The 12,465-nt window shown below is 35.4% G+C and overlaps 1 protein-coding gene across 2 annotated transcripts in view; it reads left to right on the top strand.

Moving 5' to 3' along the window:
* The window catches only part of LOC111516422 (uncharacterized), a 36,087-nt gene extending 25,814 nt beyond the window's left edge, over positions 1-10,273 (top strand). For both annotated transcript variants that reach the window (XM_074182935.1, XM_074182936.1), the window contains 3 exons: positions 6,077-6,217; positions 9,594-9,725; positions 9,988-10,273. In XM_074182935.1, the coding sequence (XP_074039036.1) occupies positions 6,077-6,217; positions 9,594-9,725; positions 9,988-10,133 (419 nt within the window). In that variant the 3' untranslated portion in view covers positions 10,134-10,273. The remainder of the gene's footprint in view (positions 1-6,076; positions 6,218-9,593; positions 9,726-9,987) is intronic.
* The last annotated feature ends 2,192 nt before the right edge of the window (positions 10,274-12,465 follow it).

Below are 12,465 nucleotides of genomic sequence, written 5' to 3'. Positions count from 1 at the left end.
TATGTAGGTATACATATCTTCATAATAATAATAATAATAGTTATATGCTTCATTGTCCAAAGAACATCAGGCCTTATTGACAAAGCTGTAAATTTTCGTTATAAAGAGTTTTTATTGTAGTTATTATTGTATTCCTTTCTTTGGAAGTTTCTCATATTTTTTGTTCGATGATGGAGAAGTAGAAAATATGCCTTTTTCAGTTCCAATTTTCATCCCTTTTTAGTTTAATTATGTCAGAGAACAATTATTGGCTGGATAAGAAAAATGGTTCTGCCGAAAAAAGAAAGTATTTTAGTAGGCGCATGTGACACCAAATTTATGAAGATGTGAATGGGAATCCAAAAAAATGTAATTGAATGAATAATTTTTTCTTCATTTGGTATAAAACTTCCAGACAGAGATTATGCTGGTATAAAAAAGTTAATAAAATTGTGGTAATCAATAACAACTTTTGGTAGTAAGAAAATATAAACATTAAAATTATCATAATTTCATATAAATAATATGAATAGAACAGCCACAATAGACTCGAGAAACTAGACAAACTCAGTCCGCATATACCAAAACGACTAACACGAATCCCAAATCCAACTTCAGCAATCCCGTACTCCACATCCCAAACAGCCGGATGAACAGACGAAACACCCAAAAGCTTTTCTTCATTATATTCATGGAGTTGCCGATAATGTAAGCCGAATTTTTAAAAGGCATGACATAAGAACAGTATTCGCAGCCATCAATCAAATTTTCACTTTTCAACAAGCACCTAAAGACACAATACCCAATTATGCCTCAATGGGCACATACAAAATACCATTTTCCACTCGCTCCAGAAATTACATTGGCCAGACCAACAGAAGAGTCTCCATTAGAGCCTATGAACATGAGACTGTCCGTAAATCGGATCCAGTCTCATGCCTCTTCAGCTATCATCGTGAAACAGGCCGCACAATAAGCTTCAAAAACAACAAAACTATTGTCACTGAAAAAAAACTCTCCAGCCCAGGATAATCCGAGAAGCTATTGAAATTGGAAAACGTCCCAAAGGCCTCAATAAACGAGATGATTCACGAGAATTACTGTATTCATGGAGATCATTACTGTCATGATACACATCTCACAACAGTACACATCACGCTTCTGGGGGTCACATCTCCGTTCACGCAACCAACTCTACCCTCATTTCCACTACTAAACCATCACTTCTCACGTTCAGGGACATAAATACCAGACTAGAGCCTGTGGACTCACAAGCTGTAGATTACACTATAGACGACCCCACTCGATTCAGAAGGCCCCCTCGCTCGGTTGAGTGAAGGCCCCACGACGTCTGTTAGAATGAACAGCTTGTTCATCAAATACCCCAGTCAGGAAGGGGTACACAAGGCCACAGCGATATAGATGTCATTGACCTTTATGTCTCCACCAAAACACCCTACGTCATGAACCACTCGTCCTCCTGACGAAAGACAGTTGAAAGGGTAAGGGAAGATGAAGGTGACTATCGACGATGGACTCACAGTCGACGCTTGAGAGTAGATAGATTGAGACCCTTTTGTAGACCAGTGACGAGACCTGGGGGTTGAGATCCCAGCGTCAAGTCACAAAACCCTTTAAACTTGTCACTACCTATGTGAATAGGAAGATTGAGACCTCAGTGTAGTCACACCTTCTTGAAAATGGATTCAAAGCCGAAACGTCAAATAACTGAAAACACTGTATGTAAATACAGATACAGGAATGTAACCTTTAATAATTCGAAAAATTAATGAAGCTGAATTACTGGAAAACCTGATTTTCAGGTTGAAGAAGGTTACACAACCAAAAACATCATGAAATAATGTCTTCCACAAAAAAGTTTTTTTTAAAACACACAGTTGTGATAGTACCAACAACGACTGTCAATGGAGAAAGTTACAGTACGATGATCACCGACTTTTTTCTCCCAAAATGGAAGAATTGGACTTGGTTGATATTTCTGATGCGCCTGATATTTCTAAGGCATTTGACCGTGTGTGACATTAGGGTTTGCTGGCCAAACTTCGATGCTGTGCCTCGTCGGATTTTTTTTTGTGTATGGCTCTCCAGCTTGTCTCGTCATTCCATTTGGATTCCAGAATATCCGCTACGGATGCACATCTTCACCGGCAGCAAGATATTACATATCTACATGAGGATCTAGAGGTGATCCGGACCGGATATGATAATATCAGGACAGACAGTTCGGTTTTCTGCTTTGATAAATTTGTTGGAGTTAAAATCGACACCAATATGTCTTGGCACAATCATGCCGCTGGAATTGCAAAGGCTGCTTCTCAAAAGTTTGGAACACTATTCCGAACCAGTAAACTGTACACACCTCAGCAACTTTTGATGCTTTATAAAGCTCAGATCAGACCTTCTGTATGAAACTCCGCCACCAAACACACCCTGAAGTGGCTGGATTCCATTCCAGAAAAGAGCCGTTTGCCTGCCTTCCACCTGATTGGAGACGCGAAAATCACTTGCAACCTTGATAGTCTGGAACATCGAAGAAATGTAGGGGATTTGTCTTTCTTCTATAGATACTTTCACGGGAATTGTTCAAGTGACACATTTTATTCCACCAAGAGCGGTACATATCAGAAATATGCGACGGAATGTGGCTGCCTATCGTTTTGAGGTTCAACTCAGTACACCTCGAACTTCACTGTGTCAGAACTCTTTCATTTGGAGTGCGTGGAATAAACTTCCAGAGAACGATTTTCCGAATGGATTTAATTTCCAGCGATTCAAATCCAATGTGAGCGCTACTTTCGCACAGGCACTGCTTTTAGAGCCCCTAGAGGATTTTCCTGTAGTGCTTGTGTTTTTTCCTTGAAAAAAACAGTAGAACTTTTATCCTGAACGCAAAGACAGTGTAGCGTTCTTGACATATAATTTTCAATGTATTCAAAAATGGTGTACAGGGCTTATAGTACGTGCAAAATTGTTCTACCAAAAAAAAAGTTAAGTTATGTAGAACCCAGAGACTGCGAAGGTTTCTTCATTGATTCAGTAACATCTCCTGAAAATAATATTTTTGTTACTTTGTGGAATCTCGATGTCATTAAAATGTCTGAAATTTTGCGAACTTTGTAGTTACGAAACTATAATCATTTTGAAAATGTATAGTTTGAACAAAATTTTCCAGTTCCCACAATTTCATTCGATTCTTTACCTTCCCCGTTGAAAAACTTCATAAATGAATCGAACTTGGAATGTAAGCATAGTTATGCGTAAGAAAACATCATCTTTCACTACTGAATGTGTAAAAACATTCCCCACCAATTAAAACTCGATGATCCATCACAGGTTTATAATGTGAAAATTAATGATCACTTGAAAACATCTGAAAAGAGCGATATTTATGGGTGTTTTTGATGTGATTTCTCGACGCAACGTTGCCCATTAATGAACGACTTCAATTTAAAAGTTAATTATACAAATATTCCTAACATTCCGATATACATTCCTAGAATTAGAAGAGGAAAAATTCTAGTCATTTGACGCTCGAGGAAATAGAAACAGAGAAATAATTCTTCACTTATCATACATGGATATTTTTAATGAGATGATTACAATTTATCAGGGGACACAATGAATTATATTTGCTCTTGACATTTCGAAATCCCACTACGAGGAATTCTATTCTGAAAGTTCATTTCTGCAAGGGAATATACAGTGTGACCCATTTTTAATGGAAACACCCCCCTAAAATTTGAAGTTGTAAATCGATTTTGATCATTTTTTCTTAATGTTTTTAAAGTACTAAAAGGTCTACCTTGGGACCAAATTTGAAATGTGTAGTGAAGTTTCAGGGCATACTACGATATTTTTTCTTAGTCGAAAATCGGGATTTTTTATTAGCGATTTTTTTATTGAAAAAATCACTACGCCACTGGATTCAGAGTTCCTCTATATAGGTGTGACCAAAATTTCATGAAAACATATTTATTATTAACAAAGTTATGACAACTCAAAAATTCGAAAATCCACCACGTATTTCGATACATGTGTCGTAGCGCTTACGAATGTTTCTGATTACGTTCCTTAGTTCTTGAGGGCTAATATCTGCACATACCTGTCGAATTCTTGCACAAAGTTCATTTCTATCTCTTGAGCGGTTTTTGTAAACCTTTTGTGTGAGAAGTCCCCAGAGAAATAAGTCCAAAACTGTGAGGACTGGAGATCTGGGTGGCCACTCTATAAACGGACTACCACGGCCTATCCATCGGTTTAGAAAATGTTCGTTAAGCCATTGCCTCACAGCTCTGGCATAATGAACAGAACACCCATCTAACTGGAGAATTAAATTTGATCGTTCATTGATTAGCAGCTCGTGAATAGCATTCCAAAACTCTGTGTTTAAAAATTCTAGAAACCTCTGCGCATTAATGTTTTCCTCAAAAAAGAAAGGACCAATTAATTCGTTCGTTCAATATCCCACACCAGACGTTGATTTTTTGGGAATACTGGCTTTAACAGTTTATTACCCAGTTAGGATTATCCGCTGCCCAATAATAGCGACAATTCTGTGATGACACTACTCCATTTGTAGTGAAAGTGGCTTCGTTGGTATATAAAATATTTTTTAGGAAATTTCTATTGTTTAAATATTCCCCTTGGGCCCATAAACAATATTCCAGGCGTCTTGCTTCGTCGCCTTCTTGAAGTGTGTGTAAAAATTTTGGCTTGAAAGGTTTAATATTCTTCGCCTTAAGACATCTCCGAATAGTTTCTCGTGAAATATTCAAATCTAAAGTGGCATTCCTTATACTGGGATTAGGATTATTTCCGAAATAATCTAAAATGATTTGATCATTCCTGTCATTCCTGTTTCGTCTTTGTACAGGATTACTTTTAAACATCATTTTTGATACTGCACCAGTTTCATTGAATATTTTATTTATTTTATTTACCGTACCGCAGCTAATACGAGAACAATCTGGATGTCTCTCATTAAATACTCTACAAATCTCTCTAGCACTTCTAACGTCATCTCCCGAAAGGCGTACAATTTCAATTTTCTCTCTTACGCTCAATCTTGCAGCCATGACACAAAATAATTCGAAGAACTGTAAGGTGAATATTGTTGACAATAGTACACTTAAATCTTTCACAAGTGTCGAACTGTAATATCATTTCCATGGCAACTAAGATTTAAATTGAAATATTAGGTCTTAGTTTTAGTTAATTTGCGTGAAAACTTGAATGTAATTCCGTTATTTTCATTGAAAATATTTGCGCTATTTGTTTTTTTTTTTCATCTGGCGGCACTTTATTGTTGAAATCATAAAATATATTCTCATGGCTTTATCTGTTGATATAGGGTGTTTTTTGTAACTGTTAGCTGTGTGAGTTTTCGAATTTTTGAGTTGTCATAACTTTGTTAATAATGAATATTTTTTCATGAAATTTTGGTCACACCTATTTAGAGGCACTCTGAATCCAGTGGCGTAGTGATTTTTTCAAAAAAATCGCTAATAAAAAATCCCGATTTTCGACTAAGAAAAAATATCGTAGTATGCCCTGAAACTTTAATAAATATTTCAAATTTTGTCCCAAGGTAGACCTTTTAGTACTTCACATTTCAAAAAAAAAATATTGAAATCGGTTTACAACTTTAAATTTTAGGGGGGTGTTTCCATTAAAAATGGGTCACACTGTATAAAAAAATCAATACATACTTTTATGTCACTGTTTTTACTAAGTGCTTATAATTTTATGAAATGTACAAATAAAATAAAAATTGCTGTTCACATGTTACTCATATTTCTGAGTATAAAGGGTGTCAATTTGAAAAATTCCAACTCCCTGCTTCCAGAAAATAAGCAAATGCTAGAACTCTTAATGAAAAAGGAAGTGAAATAGCACATCAATTTAAAGAACTTTCAGTTCTTATTCCAATAGTATTTCAGTTCCCTAGTTTTCGAACTGTAGAAGATATTTTACTGCTACAAAATGTCTACAATCATCAACAAACGCATTGTTGGCAATGATTTTAAAATCCTCGATGTTTGTTGAATATGTTACAAATACCATCTTCTGCTTTTAGTATCTTCACCCGCAGTTCGGTGCAAGAAAAAAACTGAATGTCATAACATCCTCGGAGTGAGAAGCATGTGTACAAAGAAATTCCAGTGTGCTTGTAAACCTTTCCACCACCTCCATATGGGTCAGTGTGTAAAAAATAGAGGTAGGTCTATACATTTCTTCTGTTTAATGATGACTCGGTAGAATAATGTACTTAGTGTACTTGTTCGATGTTACTAAGATAAAATCATCTTCTACAAAATAATAAAAGTAAAGAGTACAGGTGAAGTAAAAGCATAAATAAAAAATCAATCAAATGGATTTTCGAAAGGAGAATATCTGGTGATTTAATGACGTCTTTCACAAGTTAAAGACCCTGCTACATCAATATGTTCCTCAATGTTATATAAACAGTTAATAGACTTAATAGACAGTAATAGACTTAAATTTTGTAATGTTTATTGAATCAGAGAAGAGTGATGATGATTATACAAATGTAAAGTTGGTGAATGTCCCTTCCTATTTGTTACTTTACTTCTGGGCATGATCATCACAATGTCTGCCTTTATAGTCATTTTCACGTGGATGTGGCTTGATGACAAGTTGAATAAAAAATAACGAAATGGCTCTTTGTAACCTGCTTTGGCTATTATTATGGTCTTCTTTTGGCACCTGAAAACACTTATGGAGTTATCAGAATGACCCAAATAAGAAAACCATATGAAATAACTGAGTGAGATGAATCATAGTATGCGTCGTCATGTTGGCAACACTTTTCATCCAGAACAAACAAAACTAGCTGTGCTAGTCACAGCTTTGATATAATCAGACAAGACTAATCTAATATATCAGTAACGAATCTGGAAACTCAATACTTTCAGTTGCATGAATATTGGGATTGAAAGATTCAAATATATTTTGAGTTTTATTTTCGTTCAGAGTCAGTGATATAACTTCAAAATATAGATTATGGAGTGCCACAAGAATCGGTTTTGGGACCCTCTCTTTTTCTTGTATATATCAATGATTTACTGTGTATAAATACTTCTGGAAAAATTACTTCATTTGCTGACGACACCACCATTTTATGGCATAGTAAAACTGTTGAAGATTTGAATAACAAGATAAGCAGAGATATTAATGTAATCAAGTCTTGGTGGGACTCGAATCTTCTCTCTTTTAATATAAAAAAAACAAATATATTAACTTTCAAATGTACTTTAGAAGATATGCCTCTAGAAAATGAGAAGATTGAAAATCAAGACTGCACAAAATTTTTAGGTCTATATATTGACAGTAAATTGAAGTTTGAAGCACACGTCAACCAATTGAAGAATAAAATCTTCTCAGGGTGCTATGAACGCATATTATGCATTAATTGAATCTCAACTGAGATATGCCATTCCTTTCTGGGGGTATGTAACTCTAGTCTGCTAGATTTAGTACTTAAACTGCAAAAGAGAGCCTTTAGATATGTGTTCAAACTAGGACCGCGCAATTTATGTAGGTAGTTACTTGCAGAAAAAAATATATTGACAGTTGTGGCTTTTTTTGTAATGGAAACTGCGTGTCTTATACACAAACATAGGTCAAAATTTGAATATATTTCTTCGTGTCATAGCACTCGCCTAAAATCTAAAAATAATTTTAAATTACCATTGCCTTCTTCATCCCTAGTAAAGGACTCCATTTTCTATAACGGTGTTGAAATGTATAATCACTCACCGTCTCATTTTAGAAATAGCTACAATAGTATTGACAGCTTTAGAAAATACACAAAAAACTTCTCGTGAGCAGACCTTATTATAGTTTGCAAGAATTATACAATGACAACTTCCAGTGAAATTGTAATTCATTATGGGTACTGTATAGCATACTCGATTAGACTGTTGAATTATAAGTCGTAAAATTGACAAAATGTTCTAATAGCATTTCATAATTGATATTTTACTTATTCATTGACACTTATTCTATTGAATAAAATGTATAATTGATAAATGTATATGTTTATATACTGCTTGTTTATATAACAATTTTATTTTTATTCTATTTTATTTATATTTCACATAATTGTGTTTATTTTGCCTAAATTTTATTTCTGTACGTGTATATTCTACTTTGTCAACAAAACAAGAATTTTTTTGACAATAGAGTGTATTTTGATTGATTAATTGATCATAGTCAGTCGTGACATTCTTCGGTAAGAATCGCATGTAATGTGTTTTGACTGCATTTAATGCAAGGCCATTGTCACTGCAATAATTATTTAGTTGTGCGGATACTATGTTACTATCAGTAACTAGGTTCTCTAAATTTTTGTTAGACATGAGAAAATTTGTGTCATCGGCATATAATATTATACGATTAGAGGCAGTACACGTGCAAGATATATCATTGACAAAGATAATAAAAAACAAAGGACCCAGAATTGATCCTTGCGGGACTCCGGAGAGAGATTTGCTATTGCTCGGATTTGACACCTTCCACTACTGTACGCTGTTGTCGATCATTTAAGTAAGATGACGCCCAGTTGTGAACAACTCCTAGAACTCCAATAAATTCAAGTTTAGTGAGAAGTAACTGGTGATCTATCATGTCTTCTAGTTCACAGAGGCGACATACACTGTCTTCCGACAGTCCAAGTTTCTGCATAGCTCATCCCTACAGTAGTCCAACAGTAGTTCAAGCTTCGAAGGGTGAATGAACGTCTTGAAGTGAGCCAATCCTGGAAGATTTTACAAGAAGTCCCTAAATCTCCTAACCATCCAGGTGTTCAATGTTTGTTTGGCAAAAACCTAAAGCGATGCCAATGACAGGTTCTGGTTCGATGAAGCTGCTTGCAGCACCCTCCTTCGCAAGGGAGTCAGCAGCCTCATTGCTTTCCAGGTCAGTGTGGCCAGGAATGCAGACCAGGACAGGAGAGAGTCATTTTTGGCAATTTGCTACCAATTCAGACGTTGCTTGGTAGGAGCTAAGAGTTCCCAACGCCACTTGACTGTCCGAAAAAATGTTTATTGAAATACAGTCGCATAGGTCCATAGGCATGTCGATATCTCTGTTCTGGGTCTGCGACTGAAAACACCTGCACCGGAAGATGTTTTTGATCCATTTGTGAACCAACAACTATCTGCTCTTGATATATCCTTCTCCCGGAGCATCCAGCCCTCTCTGCTCGGGAATAGTACTTTATAAGGCAGTTCGTAGTTGACAGTTGGAAGCATAATGTCGTTTCCAGAATGCTTTGACTTCCAGTGTACACTGGAGTATACGCAAAGTATACTAGACTTCCAGTCTAGTATACTCTGCATTAGAATAATTTGTGCAATTAGTAATGTACACAAGTGTATGCAGTCCATCTAGCCTCTCTCTCCAGAAATAGATATTATGCTAATTGGGCGGCAATTATCCGGTAAAACCTAACCTTTTTTTAAATGAGGGTATCACTTTAGAAAATTCCGAAACATCGGGAAATATTGGGTATTGATATTTGTTGAATCACAAACTTGTCTCCTATGATAATTGGCCAAATTTTATTCCAGACTTGGATGAGATGTGTGAACACGACCATCAGTGTTATTGTGGTGCAGGTTGTGAGGAAAGAATAGCATGCATACACAAGAACTGCACGTGTAAACCCGGACACAAACCCTATCGTACTAGACGATGCATTGGTGAGTATTACCAGTCGAATCTAAAGAACAACTAATATTTTCAATTCCGAAACTAAGTGTAGAGGTCAGACAGTGAAAATGTTACAGTTTTTCAATGAAACCTCATCAGATATCTGCTTATTTGTAGACATGCTTAACAATTTCGATTTCAATGCATATAGTGTACGAGAAAATTCAAAACGTCGTTGAACCTAACCTAAAAATTTGGATGAATAATTCTTTGAATATACCTAGAAGTAATTTCACAATTTCATTGTTTCAGATGATCCGTCTTTTGTCATCACCCCGAAAGAGAACCTTGTCAGCCCTCCAATCAGCATTCAATCAGCATCCACCAGTTCTGCTACCTCAGTTACTGTTTTGGCAATAATGCCCGTGATAACAAATTTGCTGAGAAGTCTCGTTTGAGTAGAATCGATTCGAAACCAAATAAGAAATTTTGTACAAATATTTAAGAACTCAGTAATTAAGTTAATGTAGGTAATAAGTGTATTCCAGTGTTCATTTTATACCTGTAAATGGCAATAAAACTTTATACTTTTGCAATAGTTATAGTGATATTCTTCCTCGTATTTCAATCAAAATAATGAAGAGGTTATTCTGGAATAGATGTGCAAACTTGTTTACCACACACAAGATGGTAAGTTTCAAAAAATAATAAAAAATAAAATGATAAAAAAACTTTTAATACAAGCTTTTATTTAAGTGCGCTAAAAAGATCAAAATAAAATTTTAAATCGCATCAACCACATTCATTTATGACTTTACAGAATTGAAATTATAATAAAAGCTTGTCGCGATGCCTAGAAGAAATCTCTACATATTCAGTCAGATGTAATTCAAATTGAGAATCATTCTGACAGATCAACCGGTTACTGCAATAAATTTCAAACCCGATGAATCATTTATGGAACCTTTGGTGTAGTAATGAATATTACTGGAGTTTTTTCCCAACACCAAATCGTTATTTTTAACACCTCGACACGTGTTTCGATCACCAAGTGATCATCTTCAAAGAGGAAGATTAAAACTATGGTTTTAATATTACTGGGAAAAACTCCTGTAATATTTCGATAAATCATGTGTGCAAAAAAGTTATTCAAGGTTAAAGTTCCACATTTTAAGCATTCACGGCACTTTTATTTAATCACAAACATTATGAATTGCTTACAAGTTTAGTAGGTGCCTACCTAATTACAAAATTTCAATTACAAATTGAAATTATCGCGACAAGATTGTATTATAATTTCAATTCTGTAAAGTCATAAATGAACGTGGTTAATGTGATTTAAAAATTTATTTTGATGTTTTCAGGTTACTTAAATAAAAGCTTGTTTTAACAGTTTCTTATCATTATTTGATTTTATATTTTTTAGTTTCAATCGATAGTAATTGATCAATACGAAAGTCCATCTATAAAACGTAGAGTCCTTCAACAGAAAAACTCAAGGAATGGAGAAAACTATTATTAGGATAAACTATATTCTATAGAAGTAGGAAGGTACCTACTCCTCCGTCATACCTTACAGAAGAATTAGCTTGTTATATTTTTAAGTCTATTCATTTCATTGATGGCGTCATTATTACACGGCCGAGTCCCAGTTTATTTCGAACAGTCTAATTCTTCTATCAGGAGACCTTTGGTGTTTCAAGTTAATGCTTTCATTGGCAAGTTTTTCATTTCGTTTCAATTTCTCTTTCTCTAACCTTCATTTCCTTTGGGTTGCTGTTTCTTCATTTCCTATAGTGTTCCCACGAGTACCGAAGAAATATTCTTCGTTTAGCAGGGTAAGAGCTGATATACAACAGAGTGATGCCACTCAATCCTCGGCACGGCCTCACTTCGACTTGAGTGGTAATTTGGTGAAAGATGCGCCACTTTTTTCAGCTTAGAGCTTACTCGTGTCTGACGAAACACCGTTCCGGGTATGATTTTGGAGTTTTCCTTCTCCTAGACGGGTTGCAGACCAATGCTAATGACGCCCATCTCACCAAATTACACAAGTCATGGTATGCCTCTTGTACCTGTTGCTCACATTGCGTGATGGACCTTACTCTGGGAACTTAGAGAGTGGTAGATAATAATTTTTTTTACAATGCAAATAAATATGGGTTCTTACAACCTGCTACACCATTTATTGTCTTCTTTTTAGAGTCGGGAAGTAGGTATTTAAAGGTAAAAGCTTGATTTAATTGTTTTTCTAGAAACATTTTTTTATTGAAGCCAGCCCTGGATGTGGCATCTATTTCATGGTGGGCCTACCAACTGCCTATCATAAACGAATGCGTATACAAAATTTCGTGTCCCTGCTATTTACCGCTAAGGCGATCTCTCGTACGGAGCCGGTCCTGGCAGCAGCATTAGGTCACGATTATGATTAACATGCATTGTCATCGGTTCTGGACCAGCATGCAAAACTTCAGGTCTATCGGATACCGGAAAGTGGGTCAAATTAAACTTGCAAGATTTGTTAACATACATATAAGTCAAGTTAAATAAAAGCTTTTAATAATTAATTAAACATAAATGAAAACTCTCAAACATACCTAAACATATTAATCTCAATAATGAACAACATTCATAGGACATTTATTCCTGCTACTGCACCCCCTTATTGATGAATACTTTCAAAACATTCAATATACTACACAAACTAGAGAAACTCCAACACAAAGGATATTACCTGATGTAACCCTAATACAGGCAAATTTAAAGAAACATCCGGATGATAGGAGGGGA

This window comes from Leptinotarsa decemlineata, unplaced genomic scaffold (assembly GCF_025532065.1).
Source record: "Leptinotarsa decemlineata unplaced genomic scaffold, Ldec_3_MD MMD2_tig00026330_RagTag_RagTag, whole genome shotgun sequence".
NCBI classification, from domain to species: Eukaryota; Metazoa; Arthropoda; class Insecta; order Coleoptera; family Chrysomelidae; genus Leptinotarsa; species Leptinotarsa decemlineata.
The sequence above is the reverse complement of the archived record's forward strand: the minus strand, read 5'-3'. Positions and strand labels throughout refer to the sequence as shown.